We start from the raw sequence: 23,703 nt of genomic DNA on the forward strand, positions 1-23,703 counted from the left end.
TCTCCAGGAAGCCTGTTCCAGTGTTTGACCACCCTTGGTAATGAAATGCTTCCTGTGTGTCACATAGGGAATGCAAAGTAAGTCCATGAGATTAAGCACATCTGTGTCACAGATTATGTGTCTGTAAGTCTGTGCTGCTGAGTCCTGCTGGACAGAGTCCTGCTTGAGGTCCCCTGGCAGGCACGAAAAGGGGGTTTGAGGCATTAATTATTCCATCTCAGTCTAGAGAAAATTGCAGAAAGAGATTGGTGGTCTTAGAAGATGTGTGACCAGTCACCAGTGTTGCAACAAACCTTCCTAGTTAGACTGCAAAACCAGTTCTGTAGTAGCTCTAGTCCAGTTGACAGACACGAATCAACATGTGTCCTCAGAAGCTTTGTCACAATAATGACCAGGTGTGTGTTTGCCAGATAAAAGGGGGACACTCTGGGTATTGAATATGGATATTTAGTAATTAAAAGGATGGAGTGGATCACCATGTCCTCGTCTTGTACAGATCTGTGTTTTGATTTCTAGGGAGACCTACTGCTGCTGTAGCACAAAACAAAGGTATGGGTATGTAATGATGAGTGAGGGGGGGTTCTGATTGGTGTGGCTGTAACACTGAGTGGCTGAATTGGTGTTTTGGCTTTTATTTTAACAAAGAGGAATAGTACTTCATAAATAGGCCCAAGAAATTGCTGGGATTATGAAGATCTTGGCAAAAATACACCACCCCAAAAACTTATGACTTCTGCAATGCATCAGAAAACCACTAAAGTGAGGAATATTCAATTCACTGATCAGTAGTTAAAGGGGAAAAAAGAGTTTGCTGCTGTTAGGCTTAAAAGCCATTATGCCATTATCTTCGTGTTTGCCAGCTTCATTTTTCTCTTGAGGGGATGGAGTGGGTTGTTAGCTTGCTGTGTGCTTCTAATGATACACAGTGGGCTGTTAAAATGTTTAAATTAATTTAAATGGGGGAGGAGGGGAGAAAAATATTTGCAAGTGATGTAAAATGGAGAGCAAAAATACATCAAGAACTGAAGGAAGTCTAAGGGAGAGGAGAGAATTGCAGTTGAATGCTTAGGTGGATCAGAAAAGGAGAGGGGAGCAGTGAGGAATGGTTATGGGAGGGACAATGAAATCAAAAATGAACAGGAGGGGTCTGTAAATTTTTACCCTGACTTTGGAAGTCTAATGCTGAAGTGAAATTTGTAGGTGCCAAGTTGAAAGAGGTTTTTTAGTTATATTATTTTTCCTTCCTCCTAAACTGTAGTGTGCATACTTAACTCCTGAGCAGCAACCACTTAATCTCATCAATTCATAGCTGCCACGATTGGGTTTCGTGACTGACTCAAAACATGATCCTTTCCATGTTTTTAGATGACTCTTATTCATACACACATACTCATGTCCTTTTGCGTATCAGCTCCCTCCTGTTGCTGGACTTCTTCCTCTCCCCAATGCTGGGAGCTGGGTAAAGCCAGTCCCTCCAGTAGATAACAATTAATTGACTAGGTCAATCCCAGTGAGTTAAAGCTGCACTGTGCTGTCTTGCACATTATTTTGTGTCTTCATTGCCTCTGTCCATTCCTCAAGTGTTATTTTATACTTTTAATACAATTTTTTAGCCACCTCACTCTCATGAAATTTTCTGAATCCCATTCAATGGGAGGGAGCATCCAGCCTGGCTGGTTAGGGCATATTTGGGACAGACATTCTCCTGGGAGCTGCAGCCCTGCTCCTGCCAGCAGCTCATTCCAACTCCCAGCAGTTGCAGGGGCTGAGCCCTAAATTTCCTCCCCTTTCCCTTACTCCAGCTGGTAGTACTCTTCCTCTGGTTTGGAATCATTAGTAGTATGTGGTGAACAGGATTAATAAAAACCCTTTTGTTTGAAGTTGATTGACATGACTTACTCCTTGAATAGCTGATGTGGAGTACTAATGTGAGCGGAGTGGCCTTGCTAATGAAATGCACTTAGAATGGCGCTTGGCATTGCTAATGATGATCTTAGGGGTGGGGAGGAGTGTGCCAGGACCTTACCAGAAGGGGTTTGCATGATTTGAATTGACACTGGTAAACCAGCAGGTTTGTCCCTGTGGAGAGGCGGGTCTGTGATGTGAGGATCTCTTTTTGTGTGACTTGGGATGATATTGATATGCTTGGGGAATGTGTGTTTGAAAGAAAGAGCCTGAGAAACCACTGGAAGAGATTGCACATCAAGAGATGGCTGAGATCTGGTACCTGGTTTTGATGGCTTTTCAATTCCAGGGAAAGGCCATTAGCCTAATTTATTACTGTTTCCCATTTCCTTGCATTTCTGCCTGAGGAGCTGACTTGGACTGTTTATTTTGGTATTATCTTACCAGGATTGTGTTCCTCAAAGTGACAGTGTGCCTCTTGAATCTGAAAAGAGCCATCAACTCATGAATGACTGTGTTTCTCAGGGTACAGGAGGAAAAAAATCCTCTGCCTGTGTTCACAAAGGCGTCGGTCCTTTTTCCATCTACATGTGGGCGCATGTGCACCTTACAGCCGCCTCCTGCACTGTGGAGAAACAAATATGATGGAGTGTTTTGGTCCCACCTGCCTCCTGGCAAAGCACAGGGCTTGGTGGAAGATGCTCTTGATTATGCAGCTGTGGCTGGGGTTGGGTCTCCTGATGCTGTTTGGACTGTCATCGGCTCTTCTCTGGGCTGCGTGTGTCAGCCCTGGATAACTCACCGTGCTGCATCTCATGATGGCAGGAGGCTGCTGCAGCTCCAAGCAGGATGAGAGCAATCCTTTGGCAGAGTCTCTCACCTACCTGTGTGTGTTCTGCTGGAGCCTGAGTGACACCTGCAACAGAGTGAGCATTTGATGAGGAAACCCGGAGCTGAACTGATGGTGGTATTTAGTGCTGTGCTAGGAAAAGTAGGGAGTATGTCACAGGGATGGTAGGATTGATTCCAGTGGTCCCTCAAAGTCCTTCATTAACCCTGTGGTTTGTGTTTATCAGCCAAGAGCAGATTCAGGATGGCAGGAGAACCCCGGTGTCGTTGTACCTGTGTGAGGGGAGAGCCAGCTCTTAGCACGTTACCTGGAGTGCCCTCAGAGCAAACCGGGTCTTGTCCTTCAGCAGGCATGTGTCCTGCTCTCCCATCACCCACGTACACAGATGCTGCACATCTCAGAGGAGTGGCTATGGGGTGACTTTGTGTCCATTCCAGTTGGCTGCAAAAGCTGCTGTGGGTACTGAGCAGATCTGATGAAGGGTTAAAGAATCCGTCACCATTCTGTGTCTGTGAAGTTAACCTCCTAGTTGTATCTTGTGTGTTTTAATACCATCTTAAACACAGAGAAACTAGAGCTGCTGCAGAAGACCAGCGTGACTAAATCATGATGTCACAGGGTTGCTGTTGACCTTGAGAGCTCATTTAGCCTCTGTTTGTTGTCCCAAAACAGAATTTACTTGTTTCTCTCTGTCCAGCCTCTCTGATTTCCAGTGACAGAGACATCACGGTCTGTTCCAATGCTTTCTTATCCGTGCTGAGGTGACAGTCTTCCCAGCATCATCATTCTAAGCTTGTGATACTTTTGCTCATGAGCATGAAAATAGAAACTTTTGTGTTTCTTGGCTTATCTGAGAGTGTCTAGATGTTTAAATAAATACCTGTGGATAGTAAAGAGTTAGAAAAGGCGTTGTAAGGAGGCTGTGGTATTGCATCTGGTTTTGAAGAACTGAAACAGCTGTTAGGTCAGAAGTCATGTGGATTGAGTTGATGATACTGGAAAAGAGAATTGTGTCATGCTGGAAACTGGACTGGATGACCAGTTAAGGTCCTTGTTGGAATCATGAATTTACCTTTTTTTCCTGTGACTGAAAACTTGTAAGATGAATAATGGAATACTTAAGAGTAAATAATGAGCCCTTGCAGGATGTTGCTTCAAATAATAAACATCTGGACTTCGGTGTTTCTGTTTAGGTGACTTAGCTGCAGTCACATTAAAATAGCTTTACTCCAAGGGCATTTGCAGTAGAGTCTTAGTTTGGGGCTCCTAGACAGTGTATTCAGTGCAACCAACTGATGGAATATGCAGTCCAGAGGTATAAATTGGCACTTGATAACTTAAATAATCATGAATAATGTGTGTTTTCATAGTTATGGTATTTCCTTTGCACCCTGTGTAGGGCAAATACATGCCATCTTCCTCCCCCCACCACCCCGGGTGTCTCTTCCTTTTGTAGCCCCAGAACTGGAGTGATTTTTCCATAAATGTGATTTTCTTTTTTTTTTTTTTTTTCCCTCTGGGTTTTAGTCCCCACTCAGGCTCAGAGAGAGAAAGATTAACTTTGCTTTCTCATAACAGCTAGCTTCAGGGTATGGCTGGACACCAGCGCCCACTGAGGAGGTGGACTGGATGTTAACTCAACAGGATAGATGTCAGCAGCAGTATCCAGCATGGATACAGAGTTGTAATGGAGAGGCTGACCTCAGGCTGGGTGTTGGAGGTCTTGGTGTGGCAGGTTGGAGGAATTGAGAATTTGATATTGTATGGTTGGGTTGGGAAGAAGTTTGAAGTAGGGTGGGAAGTCAGGATGGGAGTGATGAGGGAGGGGACAGGTGGAAGGATGGGTGCAAGAGACTGGGTGGGTGAAATTGGGGGGTGGGCTTAAATTTAGGGATGGAGCATGTCTGGAGTGGAATGAATTTGGAGAATTGAGGATCTGAGGATCCAAACTGCTGGGATGGTTTGGAAAGAGCTGCTGGGGAAAGAGGAGTGTGAAACTGGGGTTGACCAGGCAAGGACCTAGGGAGGGAATTTGAAGGACTCCTGGTCAGTTGAGATGGGGCTCTCTGGAATTGTGAGGTCTCCTATGATGAAAGTGAAAGCTTTATGTGCCCAGAGTATCTCCAGCCAGAAATTACTTTGGGATTGAGAACTGATTCCTGTGTCTTCCTTTCCTACATTGTACAGTAGTGCCAAGAGATGGCTTTCAGCAACACAGTGGGCAGTCAAGCATCACACTTCCTTTTGTCTCTTACAGACCATCTCAGGAGACTTTTATTTGGTTTTGATGCTGTCAGAAGTACCTGAATTCAGTCTCATATTTAAGCCTAATTTGATATAACATACCCTGTGCTGAACACTTTGTTATTGTTGTGTTCTTATTCAGGTCTACTCAAGGAAGTAGAGTTTTTAGCAAAGGAGAAATTAGAGCTTCAGTGTCAGGCGGAAAAGGACCATTCCAACTTACGCTCTCAAATGAAGGTTTTGGAGGTGGAACTGGAAGAGCAGCTGCATAGCAACCAAGACCTGGCCACACAGCTACTGGAAGTTGCAGAATTGAAACAGCAAATTCAAGTTCTTGAAAAACAGCTTAAAAACCAGCGGCAGTTCATGGATGTAAGCAGGCTTGGTACCATGTTTCTGTGGGCTTGGAGGTGATAAATACTCCTCTTTGTGGTGGGGACTTGGGAAATGGTTCCTGAAATGGGATACATTCTGGTTTGGTTGAAATTAAGAACTTGGTCTTGTAAAAAAGCAGCTTGCTTTGTTGTGTTTTTTTTTTTCCTCTTTAATTCCCTTTCTGTAGCTTTACAGGATAACTCTTTTTCTTTTTACCAATTGCTAATTGTTGTTTACATGTACATTGGAGTCAAAAAGCATTTTTTTGTCTTTCCCTGTAATTTTAGCCTTGCTTTTAAGACTGCTAAAAGTTACTAATTATTTTTAAGGGAGCCTAGTTTCTTTACCACAAAATCAAACCTCAGTTTCTTCTTTTACTCAATATTTGGATTAAATGAGGGGTTTCTTCTACAAGGTTTTCATTATCTCTTGCTGGGTTTGCAGGAACAAGCTATAGAAAGGGAACATGAACGCGATGATTTTCAGCAGGAAATTCAGAAGCTGGAAGCACAGTTAAAACTTTCAGGAAAACTGCAACCTTCTGGAGAGCACAGAGAGCACAGGGTGAGTGAAGTCACACTTGGTGACCAGAGGTGTTTATTACAGTTCAAACCTGTATTGTCTCAGGGGACTGGCTCTTGGGAGACTTTCTGCTCTCCTCTGATGTCACCCAGAGAGCTGACTGTACTACATTGAGGCTGTGAGAGCTGCTGATGGTACTGCTTGTGGAGGTGGAAGGAAATGTTGTAGGTGCATCACAGTAAAGTTTCACAGCCCGTGAGCCTGGTGTAAATTAACTGAGGAGATGACAATACCCACACCCTGCTCAACAGAGGGGTGACTTTGGGGTTCTACACGTGTTCAGTTTTCCAGCTCTCTGGGTTGTAATGAGAGGTGTTCTTTGTCTGCATGCCTTGTCTGTTTTAAGTTTCTAAATCAGTCCTTTAGTTCACATGTTCATTTGTTTGATGCTTGGTTTCCAAGATTAACTTTTACCTTTTTTTGTTTGTGTTTTTTTTACATAAATGAACATTGTACAGAACTATGAATTGATTCTACAGGTATGGAAAACAGCATGAGCATCTCTCTAACTTTCCTCTCCTTCTCCTTTCAATCCCTTCTATTAATTAGATCTGTTTTGCCTTTCTTTCCCTGTTCTTGACATGTGAGGCTGCTTCAGCTTGACCTGGAGATTAGGGTATGTGTATTAGGGTGGCAGAAGCTCTGCAGGGAGTGGGGAACCACTTTCAGTTTAATTTCCTGTGCTTCTTTGTCCTGGCATGTTGCTCAGATGCGTTACAGGACTGACTGATGGTAAAAGAGCTTTTTGGCATGAATGAAAGGAGAGGTTGAGGTTTGGAGTATGAAACAGAGATCATGGAATGACAATGATACGCTGTGCCTTTGCCTTCAGGTCCTGTGTGTGGCCCTGCTTTTTACAAACCCTCAGTAGATGCACTCAGTCTCATTTCCATCTATTCATCGTGGTTTATAAAGCTGTGTACCTTGGTGTTAAGCACAAATCCTGTAGGAACAACTGAATCATTGACAGAGGGAATCTTCCACGCTGGAGGGCACCTGATTGTCACTTGCCTCCTGTAATCTCTGACAGGACTTCTTTGGGCTTCTTGAGAGGCCAAGTGAGCACACGTCATTCTGTGTCAGTCTTGGCTTCCCCTGTGTATGCATGCCATTATCTGGCACTAAGGTTTCCCAGGTAGCACACGTAGCCTACCTGCCATTTACAGAATCAGGAAAAGCATGGCAAAGACTTTTTTCTTCTTGTTTTGAAGGCCACGCGGCCTTCAGATCTGTTTATACCCAGACAACACAGCCCAAGGCAGTCTCAGGCCTACAGAATCCTAAATGACACATGTCAGGTTATTCAGAGCACATCAAGACTTGTGTTGTATCTGAGATGTTTGGTGGGTGACGGTTGGTTGCTGGTGTGTGTGGGGCCTAGTCAAGGGGAATGTCTGAAAGGAGTGAAGACTGGCTGCTGTAACTCTGCAACCTCCTAGAGAAAGAATTGAAGTGTCACTGGAGAAAGGCAGACGAGGGGGGTAACTGCCTCACTGTTTGTGGGTAGGGTGAGATACGCACCCAAGCTGTGGGATCTGAATCTCGGGGTTTAGACGGCCCTGTTGGTAACTGCTTAATTGGTTTGAGTGACCTTCTAACTCCTGTGTGTAGGAGTTAAGAGAGATCATTATTCTTCTCTGTTCTCTGTTCTCTGCTGCTCTCTAGGCTCCTAGAATGTGTGAATGGGATTACTTTGTGAAAAGAGAACTTTGTGAACAGTAAAACTGTTGGAGAGGGTTCAGAGGAGCCACGAAGGTGATCAGAGGGCTGGAGCACCTCCTCTATGGAGAGAGGCTGAGGGAGTTGGGCTTGTTCAGCCTGGAGAAGAGAAGGCTGCGGGGGGACCTCATTGAAGCCTTCCAGTCCCTGAAGGGAGCAGAGAAACAGGAGGGGAATCGGCTTTTTAAAAGGGTAGATAATGGCAGGACAAGGGGGATGGATTAAAGTTGAAGGAAGGTTTAGATTAGATATTAGGGGGAAGATTTTTCCAGAGAGAGTGGTGAGGGGCTGGAACAGGCTGCCCAGAGAGGGGGTGAATGCCCTGTCCGTGGGGGTGTTCAAGGCCAGGTTGGCCTGGGCAACCTTGTGTAGCTCCAGGCCTGGAGGTTGGTGTCCCTGCCTGTGGCAGGGGGGTTGGAGCTCTGTGATCCTTAGGGTCCCTTCCAACCCAGACCAGTCTGTGATTCTAAGAGCACTGGGTGGTGCTGGGAGCTGCCACCTCAGTGTGCTTCAAGCTCCTGAAAGGGGTTTCTTAGCTACAAGATGTTAACCCAGTGTTAAAAACCCAACTTCTCAGGTGTAAAGTCTCATGTTTCTGGGGTTCTGAGGCCAGAACCCTTAGAGGATTAGAAAGTGCTAGACTTTAACAAGATTTTTTCTGTAGCAAAAAGCTGTACTGTAAGGCCTGGGTTATACTTAACAGTTGATTAGTGGCTGGTGAGAACAAGATATCTGCATAATTAAGGAAACATAGATATATGTTAATCACTTTTGGTATTCTTCACTAGTCTGTGACACACTATGCTGTTTAAAGTTAAATTAACTCTTCTGTATTTTGCTAGAGGGTGTTTTTCTGCTTCAGTATCTGTGCAATACTTTGAAGACATAAAGTCCTATATTAATGCAAGGAGTTTTTATAGTACTGAAGAGGAATCTGCATAAATTCAGACATTCACTAATGAAGAAAGCTTTTCTTTTGTAAAATCTCCTCTTCCTTGCTCACTGCTTTTGACCAAGTTATTTCTCCTTTAGAAGGCTTCCTATTTCTTTCCTATCTGAGCTTACTCTTAATGTACTTAATGACTTCTGACATATTCTGCCTCTCACTTGGTTCTCTCCTGACTGTTACCTACCAAAGCTCCTGGCCTTGCCTTCTCATCAATTACAGGGATGAACGAGTGACTGTTTTCCTGCAGCTCTGTGCATTGATTGGATCTCAGAGCCCAAATGCAAAATTGTTACCTTCTCCTTTAAGTGATTTTTGGAAAAAAGGGACCTGTTCTATGTTGAGTATCATGAGTGTCTCTGGTTTGCAGGCACCAAGTAGGTTACGTTGCATATTTATCTTTCAATTCTTGGCCTCTTCATTTAAACTGGAATTTCTTGAAGTGATCTAAGAAGGTTCTGAGGGTACAGAATACTACTAGTAATCTAATACTACTAGTAATAATTCATGTGATATTGGGGTTTTTTATCTTAAAGAAAAAAACACCCAACACACACACCCCTTTACCACAAGGCTCCTTTTGATGTCCACGGGGCTTGGAGAGGATGCCTTCATCTAGAAGTATTAAGAGACATTAATCAAATTAAGGGCTGCTGCATTTGGAAAACAGGATTTCAAAAAGTTACTTTTTCATCCTTTCTGTCCACATCAGATTTTACTTCCATCTGGTATTTTAGCATAGCTGAGTCCCTAGTAAAGCTCCACCTGCTTTGCCATGAAATTGCTCTTGCTTCCTACTGGAAGTCTGTTATATTGCCTGAATATCTATATAATGTGATTTCTGTGTAGGTAGAATCTTTGCAAACAGAAATAAAAGAGAAGATGGATGATTACAATAAGCTGTTACTAGAAAAGGAGCAAAAAGACCAAGAAATTGCAACTCGTGATCAGGAGATAGAAAAACTGTTGGCGCAGATACGAGAACTAGAACACCACCACGGTACCGAAGTCTCCAAGACCATACACTCCTTGGAACAGCAGCTCCAAAAAATGAAGAAAGTGGAAACTGAATTAAAACAAGTAATTCTTAAATACTTCTGTAAATGGGAGTTGGGTTACACAGCCGGTGTCATCAGCAATTGTGTTACAGGAGTGATTGAGACTACCCCTGGCATCCCTGTTCAGCCTGGAGAAGAGAAGGCTGTGGTGGGACCTCACTGCAGCCTTCCAGTCCCTGAAGGGAGCAGAGAAACAGGAGGGGGATCAGCTTGTTAATAGGGCAGGGACTGGCAGGACAAGGAGGATGGAGTGGAGCTACAACCTTGTGTAGATTGAGGCCTGGAGGTTGGTGGCCCTGCCTGTAGCAGGGTGATGGCACTCTATGATTCTTAGGGTTTCTTCCAACCCATGCTATTCTATGATTCTAGTGATGAGTTAGGCTTGGGTTCACGACAGGTAACACAGCCAGGTTTTAAATAAATTTTGGGTTTCCTTATACTGTGACTGCTTTTGGAGGGTTGTCATGTTCACGTGGATCAGAGCTGCTCTTTTGCTTCTCTGGAAGTTGCTGAGAAGGCAGCATTACTGAGTGTAATGGGATTTCAGTAACTGACTATCTTTTTCACTGTGTGCCTTTGCATCTCTGCCACAGGCTGAAATATGTAGTGCTACTGCAGGTTGAACCACAGCAGAGTTAAAGTTGCATTCCATGTAGCACAAGTATCCAGCTCACAGCTGGAAATCAGCTGCCTGTTCAGTGTGGATGTGAAGGTGTAGATGACTGTTCTGAATCCCTGTTGTTGGGCATGCTGCTTTGATACTGTGGTACAGCATTAACTTTCTCCTTTAAAAAATTTAATTAAAAATAATTTTCAATTTTATTTTTAAAAATTTGTTTTTTTAAATTGGCACTTTTTTCTGCTCTAGAGAGCAGAAGATGCTCTCTATCTACTCTGGGTTGTAGTTCTCTAATCAAAGAGAGAAGATGGTAAATTCAAATAATTCTAATTTTTTTTTTTTTGGCAAATCATATAAGGAATCTGAAATAAGCTTTCTGTTAGAGGTATGTGTGGGGAGCTGTGGGCAGAGGAAGTGTTGAACACTGGAGGTGGGTGCTACCTACCTTGGGTTTCTTGTCCAGCTTTCCTCTACTATATTAAATGCAGATATGTGTGGTTGCTGTTTGGATGAATTCCCAAGTGAAGCTTTCTTCCTGGGACTAACCCAGCTCCTGCAAAGGAGAAGGTTTTCAAATAAATAAAGCTGTAGTAGCTGGACAGACAACAGATCTGGCAGAGATGGAATCAGTCTCACAGAACCCAAGGGGTTGGAAGGGACCCCCAGAGCCCATTGGGTTCAACCCCCTGCCAAAGCAGCTCCCTAGGACACGTCGCACAGGTCAGCGTCCATATGGGTCTGGAATATCTCCAGAGAAGGAGACTCCACACCCCCCTGGGCAGCCTGTCACAGGGCTCCCTCACCCTCACTGGGAAGAAGTTCTTCCCCATGTTGGTGTGGAACTTCCTGTGCTCTAACTTGAGGCCATTGCCTCTTGTCCTGTCCCCACAGACACTGAAAATGGCCAGAGGACTGGCCATTTCCGCCTGTGTCCCACCCTTCAGATATTGATAAACATTGATCAGATCCCCTCTCAGGCTTCTTTTCTCCAGGCTGAACAGCCCCAGCTCACTCAGCCTTTCCTCACAGGGGAGATGCTCCAGGCCCTTAACCATCTCCGTAGCCTCCTCTGGACTCTCTCCAGGAGATCCCTGTCTTTTTTTATCCCAGGGAGCCCAGAACTGGACACAATACTCCAGGTGGGGCCTGACCAGGGCAGAGTAGAGGGGGAGGATCCCCTCCAGTGACCTGCTAGTGACATTCCTCTTGATGCCCCCCAGAATCCCATTGGCTCTCTCAGCCCCCAGGGGACACTGCTGGCTCATGGCCAACCTGTCACCCACCAAGACCCCCAGGTCCTTCTCCGCAGAGCTTCTCTCCAGCAGGTCACCCCCAGCCTGTACTGATTCCAGCAGTCATTCCTTCCCAGGTGCAAGACTCTACACTTGCTTTTATTAAACCTCATCTGGTTTTTCCCTGCCCAGCTCTCCAGCCTGTCCAGGTCTCAGGTAATGCTGGCGCTTTCCGTTCTGACAGAATGTGATGGGGTTTTAGTAAGCTTGTCATCGACACAAAAATCTCTACATCTTCAGTCTAGCTTGGCAAATACACAGTGTCACAATAAATGTGGAAACAACTACAAGAATAAAATGTTCAGGTTATTAAAAGTAGGAAATGCCATGTATAATGTCTCACTAAATGGAAAGTTTTCAGAAGTTATTATGCTTGTATTAGAAAAAATTAATGGGGTGAAAACTTCAGTGAGTTTAAACCATCCAGTCAGTTTGTATTTCTGTTTGTTTGTAGGCTGTGGAGTTCAGGTACTTCTCCTGCTGGGGTTTGCTAGGGCTGAAGAAGTGTTTTGGCAGGTCTGCTCTGGGGAAGTGTGCATGCTCATTGCCAACAATTAATCCTAACATTTTAAAATCTTTTGCAGGATAAAGAGGCGCTGCAACAGCAACAGTACAATAACCTGCTCCAGATCTCTGCCCTGCAGTCTAAACTGGATGAAGCAAGGCACAGAGTCCCAGCGGATGGCAGTTCTGCCCCGATACTGAAGGAGCAGTTGCAGGCAGAGCAGGAAGCACTTCAGGTGAAAGAGAGAGAGGTAAGGACTTTGGGTGAAGCCTGGGCATTTCTGAATCACTTAATTGTAGAGAGATTTTGTGCATTCCCAGTTCTGAATTTAAGCTATTCCAAAATCCAGTGATTGATGTACTATAAATGTACCTTCTTACCCAGTATTCTCCCAGCTTTGGTGTTAGAATCATTGAGTCATTGACTCATAGGGTGCGTTGGGTTGACAGAGACCTTGAAGGGTCACCCAGTCCGAGCAGTGAGCAGGGACACCTTTAACTGGAGCAGGTCACTCAGAGCTTCATCCACCTTGACCTTGGGTGTCTCCAGGGATGGGGCCTCCCCCACCTCTCTGGGCAACCTGTGCCAGTGACCCACCACCCTCAGAGGGAAGAGCTTCTTCCCCACGTCTCATCTGAACCTGCCCTGCTCTAGTTTAACCCATCGCCCCTCATCCCATCACTCCCTGCCCTGACAAACAGTACTGCCCTGCTTTCCTGTGGGGCCCTTCAGGGATTGGAAGGGGCTTGGAGATCTCCCTGAGCCTTCTCTTCTCCAGGCTGAACCAGCCCAGCTCTGCCAGCCTGTCTTTGTAGAAGAGTAGCTCCAGCCCTCTGAGCATCCTTGTGGCCTCCTCTGGAGCTGCTCCAACAGGTCCATGTTCTGATTTTTTTTTTCTTCCAAAGTCGAAGTGGAGAGAAAGGTGGATATTTTTTTGTTTGACTTAGAGGGTCAGTGATAATTCCTTTAAGAAAAGAAAGGACAGTAAGTTCCTCCCAATGGCATCATCTGACCTCCTGGGGCCTGTGAGCCAGTGGGTGTTAGTGATGAGTCCCTGTGCCAGGCTGAGCTGAAACATGGTGTAATTGCTGAGGTTACTCAGAACTTGGGTTGGCTTTACATGCACAGGTACACACACCCTCTGGTGCAGGTTTATTTCATGTTATATAATTATAACCTCTGCAGTATACAGTCATGAGTCCAGGTCAGGAAGTGCAGAGAAGGAAAGTGTAGGTGATCCTGCAGGTAACTGTGCACCGTTGTTTCAAGAGCAGCAAGATAATAAAACCTAACAACTTACAGATGGAATTTCCGTGGTTCTTACAAAGTCTGACTTCAGGAGCTCCTAAACATTTTTCGTTCTTGGAGCCCTTATACCTTGCTACCCATTAGGGTAAACCCCCAATTTATTTAGGTTAATTTGGGTGAAACTTGTGGGTGGCAAGCTCATGGCATTTTCAAATAGCTCTCCAGCTTCCCACCAGCCACAAGCAGAGATGTGTGTTTACTGCCTCTTACAGATGGAAGGAATCTGTGCTCAAAAGCTTTTTTGATTACTGGGAGGAGGAAAACAGTCATTATGTTAACTGCTTGTGATCACATGAGACATCAAATGTTAATGTGTCTCCTGTTATGTTAAGGTTTGATCATTTAGAGCATAAGCTGAAATATCTTGGAGGAGTCATTAAATATCTTTTTTATTTTTAAAGAAAAGGGCAAACCACCTTAGTGGTACTTTGGTTTTGCAGCTGAGGAGCTGGAACACTAGCTCCTTACGCTCTTTTTACACCTCAAGCATGGTATTGTTGCAAACTGATTAGAGAGACTTGAAATCATGGGATTTGCTGTAAATAAGGCAGTGAATGGAGCTTTCTCTTTCCTGCTTAAATAAGAGGAGCTAATTGAAACAACCACACGCTTTCCTTTTTTAGATTGCAAGCTTGTTGGAGCAACTGGAACAATATAAACAGAATTTGATCAGTAAAAATGAGGAGATACTGCAGCTGAACTTGCAGCTAAAGACACAAACAAACCTTAGCACTTCCAGCATCAGCCAGCTTCAGTTAGAGAATGCGCACTTGAAGGTAGGTTTTCCTTAGCTTTCATGTGCACCAGCTAAAACTTGAGAGATCTCCTTGCTTGAGCGTTGTGGTCTTCATCTCATGATGTTAGAAACAGATACTTAGCTTGTTTCTCTTGTAAAGGGAATATTGCATTACTGTTAGGAGGCTAATGCTGGTTATGGTGGAGCAAAAAGCCCCAGTCTATCTAAATTCATGCTGAAGGTGTTCTATTCTATGCCCATTTGATTTACATAAAAAGCTTCTTTTTTTTCTAGTTGGGGTTATATGAACTAGGGTGGTTTTGTTCAGTGTTGTGTGTATACCTGACCTCTAGAGCCATAGCAGATGTTACAAGTTAGGAGACTGGTTGGTTGTCCATCCAGGAACTGGAGTGTCCATCTCTTGTAAGCTGAGAAATGTTGTGGCAGTCTAATCCAGTGGTAGAAGTCTAAGCACAATAGCTGTTGTTGTGTTCTAGAGTTCCTTAATGTCCTAATGAGGAGAATGTTGAAATAAAGCCCTTAGTCTGGTTCTGCCATTAGGTTGGGAGAGAATATAAGTCCTTTGTAATGACACTGGTGTTTTGTCTGGTCAGGAGGATCTAACAAAGCTTCATGTGAAGCACAATCAGGACCTGGGGCTTGGTGATTCCTCAGCTCTGTCGTTCCCACAAGCACTACTTCAAGAAAAAAATCAAGAAATTGATCACTTGAATGAGCAGGTGAAGAGGCTCCAGCAAGAGCTGCGGCATGCTCTGGAGAATAAAGTAAGAGTACTTCCTATATGTTAATTGCTTGATTCTGAGAGAAGCAGCGTGTAAAGAATCTTACTGTAAACGGAATCTGTTTGATAATTCTCTTGGGAAAGTAGAGAGTATTCTGAGTGCTACCAGCTGAAGCAGGCAGTTCTTCCTGGTGTTGAATGTGTGATGTGTAATGCCTGCCTGATTCAGGAGGAGTATGTAACTTATGCTCTATGGGCGATAGATGACGCCACGAAGATGATTAGACGGCTGGAGCACCTCCCCTACGAAGAGAGGCTGAGGGAGCTGGGCTTGTTCAGCCTGGAGAAGAGAAGGCTGCAGGGGGACATCATTGCAGCCTCCCAGTCCATGAAGGGAGCAGAGAAACAGGAGGGGAATCAGTTTGTTAAAGAGCAGAGACTGGCAGGACAAGGGGGATGGTGTGAAGCTGAAGGAAGGAAGGTTTAAATTAGGTATTAGGGGGAAGTTCTTTCCAGAGAGAGTGGTGAGGGGCTGGAACAGGCTGCCCAGAGAGGGTGTGGGTGCCCTGTCCCTGGAGGTGTTCAAGGCGAGGTTGGATGGGGCCCTGGGCAACCTTGTGTAGCTCCAGGCCTGGAGGTTGGTGGCCCTGCCTGTGGCAGGGAGTTGGAGCTCTGTGATCCTTGGGGTCCCTTCCAGCCCATGCCATTCTATGAATAGTAATTCTGCCTACGTCAGTAATATTCAAACCTTATCCTTTTGCTCAGGTTGTGGAAGACCAAGACCCTGAAATGGAAGAACTCAGATCACTTGTTGAGCACCTTCGTGGAGACCAGGAAAGGCTGCGCAGGGACAAAGACGATGAAGTAGAGCAACTCCATGGAGTAATTGAGAAACTTCAAAAAGAGCTGTCACAACTAGGACCGGTATGTCATGAAGTTAGTGACAGCCAAGATAATCTATACCAGTTTGCACTGGGAAAGCCAGTGGAGAACCTTCAGAGTGAGCTGAAGAAGGGACTGGTAGATTGTCAGGGTGATGCTGATCCAACCAGAAGTAATGCATTCCTAGTCTCCAAAGTGAGAGAACTTGAGGAGGAACTAGAGCGTGTTGTAAATGCTAGAGACTCCCTGCAGCAGCAGCTGGAAGAGAAGGAACTGCGGTTCAAAATGGAAGTGGAAATTTTGGACAAAAAATGCCAAAAGTTACAAGAGTCCTCAGAGGAACATCTTGCCCAGCTGATCTCTCTGCGCATAAAGTATGATGCGCTTCAGGAGGAGTACAGCCTTTGCCAAACAGATGTTTCTCAGAGAGAGGTTGAAGCAAAGATGAAAGCTTCTCGTGTTCAAGAACTTGAAGATACTGTGAGGGAAAGGGAAGCAAAGATCCTAGAGAAAGATCTGCAGATGAAGGAAATGGCAGATCAAAGAGAAGCTGCTACAAGTAAGTTGCAGTATTTAACAGAAAAAGCAGCAGAACTTCAAACTCAGTTAGAAAAGAGAGGTGCTAGTCAGGCTCAGGATGTTTACAGTCTTCAGCTAGAAGTTTCTAGACTTGATTTCCAGGTGCAAGCACTGAATCAGAAAGAAGTAGCTTATCAGAGAGAAATCAGTGACCTGCAAGGTACCGCTGCGGAACTGAAAGATCAAGTGGAGGCATCTGTGAAAGAGCTGGAAGCCTTACGGTTGGAAAGAGACAAACTCATTTCTCAACTAGAGTTGTACAAGCCAAGGGAGCAACGTGATCATGAGGAGAGTAACATTGTCAAGCTGTTCTACCACAGCGAAAGGAAAAGCAAAGCCCTTCAAGGAATGGAGGAATTTGAAGGATTGGAAGCACTGGCTTCCCCTCCTGATCAACTGGTATGTGATTTGTATTTTAATAGCATTGTTTGGGTTTAATTTTGAGCCATGTAAAGCCCTATAGTTTATTCTTTTTGGTGCTGTAAGGAGATGAATGTCAGGGAGGTGATTGAGTCACCTTCCCTGGATGTGTTTAAAAAAAGGGTAGATGAGGTACTTAGGGATCTGGTTTAGCTTAGGATGGGAGTGGTTGAACTTGATGATCTTAAAGGTCTTTTCCAACCTTGTGATTCTGTTAATGTCACTACATAAAAACAGTGTCAGTTGAAGGGTCTGTCTGTCTCTGTGTAGTTTTTCCATCAGTGGCTACAGGTGGGTGCCGGGAAGGACCTCAGGACAGGGTGAGATGCATGGAATCCTAATCCAGTCAGGTTTTCTGAGCTGGATGTGACTTAAGGCATGGATCTGAAGGTGTGTATTGGGTGCAGATGGCAAGGTGTTGGCAGTAGGGGAGGAAGGGAGAGCTCTGCTCTGAGGAAAGGCTGGGGCTGCTCCATGCTAAGCACAGCTGGTTCCACTGTGGGACATGACTGAGCTTGTCTCACGGGCATGGCACCCCTGCAAAAACAAGTTTAAGAAAGGGCAAAGCAGGCAGTGAGGAGTGAGGGGAAAATGGTGTGAGAAACAGGTGATGGGAGAGCCTGTGCTGGAGCTGACACCCACACTGCAGGGGAGGAAGGAGAGGAGTTTGGAATGATTGAGGGAAATTGAGCCCGGGGAGAAAAGGCAAGGGGGACTTTTTCAGTGTTTGTCTTGTTTCTTGCCATCTGATTCTTAATTAAGTACATTTTCCCCAAGTCAAGTCTGTTTTACCCATGAGAGTAGTTGGTAGGTGATATCCCTGTCTTTAACTCCATTCACAAGGTCCTTTCCATCTTATTTTCTTGCCTGATTTGTTGAGGATGGAGTGGAGGGGGAGGGAGAGAGAGTGTGCAAGCAGCTGGGTGGGCACCTGGGTCAGCCAAGGTCACAATCACAGAAGGTGAGGGGTTGGAAGGGACCTTGAAAGCTCATCTAGTCCAATCCCCCTGCCAGAGCAGGACCACCCAGACTAAATCACCTGGGAACGCATCCAGGTGGGGTTTGGATGTCTCCAGAGAAGGAGACTCCACAGCCTCTCTGGGCAGCCTGTCCCAGGGCTCAGACACCCTCACAGTGACAAAGCTCCTCCTTTATATCCACATAGAACTACTTCTGCTCCAGCTTGCACCCATTGACCCTTTTCCTGTTGCTGCCATCACTGCAAAATATTAATGTCACCCCTCAGTTCCCTCTTCTCCAGGCTAGAGAGGCCCAGCTCCCTCAGCCTGTCCTCATGAGGAAGATGTTCCACTCCATCACGTTGGTGGCCCTGTGCTGGGCTCTTTAGAGGAGTTCTGTCCCCTTCTGGAACTGAGGGGACCAGATGTAGGTGGCTGACAGTTTTAATGCAGGAGAAACTGTCTGCAGACTTCTGAACCATCTTTTCCTGGTGCCCTGGGTCAGGAATTCAGCATTAGGACAGATTAAGAGGTTTGTCCAGTTTGGAAAGCAACAGGTTTTGTATTTATTTGGAAGTAGGAAGATCATCCACACAGCTCCAAGGCCTCCCTGTTCTTTCCTGGCTGATACAAAAGCCACCCCTGCAGAAAGGGGTTTGCTTATTGTCCACATTTAAGGGTTTTTTCCTCCAATTGATGATACACTTGTTAAAAACCCTGGCTAGTTGGCATATAAATAACAATTATTTATATATATAGATATGACATGTTTTATGTATATATGTATGCTGTGTACATGTCATGCATACATGTGTATGCATAGGCATGTATATATGTACACATGACGTAGATACATGGACACATGTCTCATCCATGTGTATGTGTATACATGCATACTAGTACATACATGTATTTATATGTATTTATATACATACTAGAGATCATGTATCTTAAAGATACATCATATCTATATAGATAAGATATAGATTATATTTATCATGTCTATAGGTAAGATATAGTTTATAGATATATATTATCACATCTATAGGTAAGATACCGATATATAGATATGATATTTTAATAGCTATTACTCTTAAATTCTACATGAACCTTTTCATATTCTAATTCCATACAAAACTAACACGTGCTATTTCATTGTAGGAAAACGCTGAAGTTACGTTTGACTCGACAAGTTCCAATATAAACCTAAAACCTCAGATTAAGCCATCAGAAGGAAACATCTTGACCCAGGAATTGGCCGTGATCAACAACTACAAAGAGGAGCAAGGCTTGAGAAAGCATTGCCAGGAAACGTTGGAAGCTCATCCAGCTCCTGAGTCACCAAAACACAACTTGAACGTAGGCACAGAAGTTTCAACAGACTTCCAGAGCTTCCTTACAGGTATGGCTTCCTGGGGCTCGCCTGAGATTGTCAGGAAGCAAGATATGAGCGTGGAACATCAACCAGAGCTTCACCTGACGCCCTTTTCGGAAGTGGGAAGCACAGATTTTGGAATGAGGCACACTGGGTCGTCTGTGCAAGAAGATAGCTCTGTGCTGCTGGGATATTCCAAGCTGGGTGCATGTGGCAGTGAGGAAGTGGCAGTGAGAGCAGGTAGAAAGTCTCCAGCTTTCTCTGAAAGCACCTACTCTGTTGACGATGACCAAGACATGGAGAAGAAGATTTTGGTAAGTAATACTTCATGTCCAATTGAATTCTAATTAAACAAGACTGCTCAGCTCTGTCCCCCTCAGATCATTGTTGGGCTGTTGGCTCCAAGTAGTAGAAACTTAAACACTGGGAGGGGTATGTAAATCATGGAATGTGTTAGGCTGGACCTTCAAAGGCCACCCAGTCCTAACCCTGCACTGAGCAGGGACACCTTTAACTGGAAAGGGTTGCTCAGAGCCCCATCAAGCCTGACCTTGAATGTCTCCAGGGATGGGGCCTCCCCCACCTCTTTGGGCAGCCTGTGCCAGTGTCTCACCACCCTCATATTGAGGAACTTTCTCCTAATACCCAACCTAAATCTCCCCTTTTCTAGTTTAAAACCATTACCCCTTGCCCTACTGTTACATGCCTTTGTTGTAGGTAGGTCCAGTAATGTTCTGTATCTCCAGGTCTGGAGGTTGGTGGCCCTGCCTGTGGCAGTGGGGTTGGAGCTCTGTGATCCTTGGGGGTCCCTTCCAACCCAGACCAGTCTGTGATTCTTAAGGCTGTTGGAAGGGGAAAAGAAAAAAAAAAAAAGGGTGCTGGAGTGGCTTCCCAAGGGCAGGAGTGCTGTGTTCAGCACAGTATTTGCCATGTCAATGCTGTGTGATTGCACAGGCATTTGCTAAAACCTGTCCTTGTAACACAATTGTCATAAATGCAGAAAACTCTACAGCTTGATTCAGAAAGCTAAATTAACCTTAAAAATTCTTTCCAAGCAGATGGGAGAAGCTGATAATCTAACTTTAACCCCTTCTGATTTACAAGATGATGTAAGATCAAGAGCATCTGCCATGGATGTGATGAGCGATGGATGTGCCAGCAGTAAGTTGAGCTTTCTTGGTAGAATCCTTCCACCTTTTGTTAACTTCAGCAGAAAAATATTACAACACTTCCTCTTTTTCTCTCATTTTCATTTCCTGAAGTTCTTCTATATGAAAGCTGTGCCTTTCTCAGGTGGTTCTTTGTTTAGAAAGACTTGTATGTTTATGCTTGTGGAATTATCCTTTTCATCTTTATGTACCAAAAGGGAGATATGGGGGATTAGCAAGTCCTGACATACCTACAATGCTTGCTGTGGTGCTACAGACAGCTGTCCAGCCTTGTTACTTGTTGAAGTTCATTAAGATCTTGGCCAACTAGCTTCAGCTGACCCTGTGTTCATACCCACAGAAGAAATCATGGTTATTTTGCAAGTGGTTATGCTGGTTTCAGGCTCTCTCCATCTCTGTAATACTTGGGGTGGGGGGGCTGTCTCTTTTCAGGTACCAGCTTGGATTTGGCAGCTAAACTGGAGCAGGAGCTGCAAACTTCAGACCCCCTGTATCCCAGTTTCACAGCTTATCTGCAGTACTGTGGAATGTTTCCAGATATCATGGATTCCCTGAGGGGAAAGGAAATACTTTCACCACAGCTCAAGGTGATGTATGGTTAATAGAAGCATATCAGCAAATTAAAGCTGAAACAGCACAAATGAAACTAGAGTGCCCTTTACCTGTTAGAGGTAGAGTTATCTGCTACACTGTAGACTGTTCTGTGATGGTTTAAACTTCAAGGTGATTATGCTTCTTGAGTCATTTTTGCCCCTCTCACATGACAGTTTTACTGACACTTGCCTTGCTTGTACTTGCTAGAATTAAAATGAAAGCACTGGTGCTGTTCCAGAACATGCTGGTACGAGGCCTGATTGATCTGACCTGTGGGTTTGTCTTGGAGCCTTACAGAAAGCTCTTTCATAAAGATGTGTGGCTAGCTTGGCATCATGCTCCCTGGCCTGTTCTTGTCATTCTGAGATGGAGAGTTGTGGCAACACCGTAGCAAGGTCTGGAGGGATCATTGAGAGTCAGTTTGAGGACTGTGAAGAATACAAAGAAGCCTGAGCAGTGGTTGCTGACTGAGTCAGTAAGGCAAGATTAAGAAAGTGTGTTCCTGGATCTACCTGTGAGAAGCCAGCTCTCTCAGGATGACCCCTAGCTCCTCTCCACAGAGCTCCTCTCCAGCAGGTTACCCCCAGCCTGTGCTGATTCCAGCAGTTATTCCTTCCCAGGTGCAAGAGATTACACTTGCTTTTGTTGAATTTCATCTGGTTTCTCCCTGCCCAGCTCTCCAGCCTGTCCAGGTCTCTGGATGGCAGCACAATGTCCTGCGTGTCAGCCATCCCTCCCAGCTCTGTATCATCAACACTTGCTGAGGGTGGATGCTATTCCCTCATCAGGGTCATCAGTGAAGATATTAAACAGGACTGGACCCAACACCGAGCCCTGGGGAACACCACTAGTCACAGGCCTCCATTCAGATTCTGCTCCACTGATCACAATCCTCTGAGCCTGGTCCGACAGCCAGTTCTCAACCCACCTCACTGTCCACTCATCTATCCCATGCTCTCTCAGCTTTGCTATCAGGATGTCATGGGAGACAGTATCGAAAGCCTTGCTGAAGTCAAGGTAGATGACATCCACTGCTCTCCCTCCATCCACCCAGCTTTGGTGGGTATTTGGCCTCCAGTGATGAGATCATAGAAGGCTACAAGGTTGGTCAAACACAAACTCCCCTTGTTGACTCCATGGTGACTACTTATAACCTTCTCTTCTTCCAATTGCTTGAAGATGGAATCCAGAACAAGCTGTTCCATGACCTTTCCAGGGACAGAGGTGAGACTAACTGACCTGTAGTTACTAGGTTCCTCCTTCTTGCCCTTTTTGAAGACCGGAGTGACATTGGCTATCCTCCAGTCTTCAGGCACCTTTCCTGTTCTCCAAGACCTGTCAAAGGTGATAGAGAGCGGCTCCGCAATCACTTCTGCCAGGTCCCTCAGCACACGTGGATGTATCCTATCAGGGCCCATGGATTTGTATGTGTTGATCCCTCTGAGATGCTCGTGGACCACCCCCACCACAACCAGAGGGAAGCTCTTCATTTCCCAAACTCTTGAATGTCCCTACAGGCCCTAAGAGCATCCCTATATTCTTCCCAGGTGCTCAGACCCTGTTTCCATAGTTCATAAACCTTTTGCTTCTCTTTGAGTTTACTCATTAGCTCCCTGCTCATCCACGCAGGTCTTCTGCCTCTCCTGATTTCTTACTCAAAGGGATGCACCTATCCTGTGCTTGGAAGAAGTGCTGTTTAAATGCTACCCAGCACTCACAGGCTCCTTTATCTTCTAACAGCCTGGCCCATGAGAGCTCCTATTAGGTCCCAGAAGAGAACAAAGTTTGCTCTCCTAAAGTTCAGGGCAGCAATCCTACTCCTTGCTTTGCTTCTTCCACTTGAGATACTGAACTCCACCATCTCGTGGTTGCTCTGTCCCAAGCTGCCCCTGACCTTCACTTCCCTAATAAGCCCGTCCTTGTTGGTTAGAAGAAGATCCAGTAGCTGTGCCCCCTTGTCAGCTCCTCCACCATCTGTATGAGAAAGCTGTCTTCCACACACCGCAGAAGCTGCCTGGACTGTGCATGCCTGGTCCTGCTGCTTACCCACCAAATATCTGAGGAATTGAAATCCCCCATAAGAACCGGCGCCTGGGATCACGAGGCAACTTCTAGCTGCTTGTAGAAGGCTTCATCACCTCTCTCCTCCTGATTGGGGGCCTGTAGTACACCCCCACAACAGCATCACCCACAGTATCCTGCCTCTTGATGCTCACTCATAAGCTCTCCACTGGTATGTCACCCTCCCCCAGGTGGGGTTCAATACATCCCAGCTACTGTCTCACATAAAGAACAGCTTCTCCACCTCGCTTCCCCAGCCTATCCTAAAAAGCCCATAGCCATCCATGACAGCATTCCAGTCATCCAAGCTGTCCCACCACATCTCCGTGATCTTCTGACAGCTCAGAAAGCCAACTGTGTCCTGGGCTGCATCCCCAGCAGCAGGACCAGCAGGTTTGAGGGGGATTCTGCTCTGCTCTGGGAGAAACCCTGCTGTGCTGCGTCCAGCTCAGGGGTCCCCAGGACAGGAAGGACACGGAGCTGTTTGAGTGAGTCCTGAGGAGGCCATGGAGATGATCCTGAGGGCTGGAGACCCTTTGCTCTGGAGCCAAGCTGGGAGAGCTGGGCTGGCTCATCCTGGAGAAGAGAAGGCTGCTTCTGGGGAGAGCTCCCAGCGCCTTCCCATCCTTCCAGGGGCTCCAGGAGAGCTGGTGTTCAGGGCAGGGAGGGCAAGCCCAAGTGTCCTTCCTTGAAAAGTGACCAGGAAACATCTGTGTGTGATAATAGTTTGTGAACAGGGAATTTATTTAAAAGGAATTCTTTTACATGACAGCAGTAGAAGAA

General features: G+C 45.5%; 1 protein-coding gene across 1 annotated transcript in view; it reads left to right on the forward strand.

The window, feature by feature from the left end:
* PCNT (pericentrin) overlaps positions 1 to 23,703 on the forward strand; it is a gene marked incomplete at its 5' end in the record, with an annotated part of 103,236 nt that overhangs the window by 53,985 nt on the left and 25,548 nt on the right. Inside the window, 11 exons of the mRNA XM_084264961.1 lie at positions 5,142 to 5,371; positions 5,819 to 5,938; positions 6,415 to 6,435; positions 9,471 to 9,701; positions 12,175 to 12,345; positions 14,027 to 14,179; positions 14,754 to 14,924; positions 15,647 to 16,741; positions 18,883 to 19,410; positions 20,152 to 20,257; positions 20,698 to 20,852. Of these exons, the coding sequence (XP_084121087.1) occupies positions 5,142 to 5,371; positions 5,819 to 5,938; positions 6,415 to 6,435; positions 9,471 to 9,701; positions 12,175 to 12,345; positions 14,027 to 14,179; positions 14,754 to 14,924; positions 15,647 to 16,741; positions 18,883 to 19,410; positions 20,152 to 20,257; positions 20,698 to 20,852 (2,981 nt within the window). The remainder of the gene's footprint in view (positions 1 to 5,141; positions 5,372 to 5,818; positions 5,939 to 6,414; positions 6,436 to 9,470; positions 9,702 to 12,174; positions 12,346 to 14,026; positions 14,180 to 14,753; positions 14,925 to 15,646; positions 16,742 to 18,882; positions 19,411 to 20,151; positions 20,258 to 20,697; positions 20,853 to 23,703) is intronic.

This window comes from Gallinula chloropus (genome assembly GCF_964237585.1).
Source record: "Gallinula chloropus genome assembly, chromosome: 5".
NCBI lineage: Eukaryota > Metazoa > Chordata > Aves > Gruiformes > Rallidae > Gallinula > Gallinula chloropus.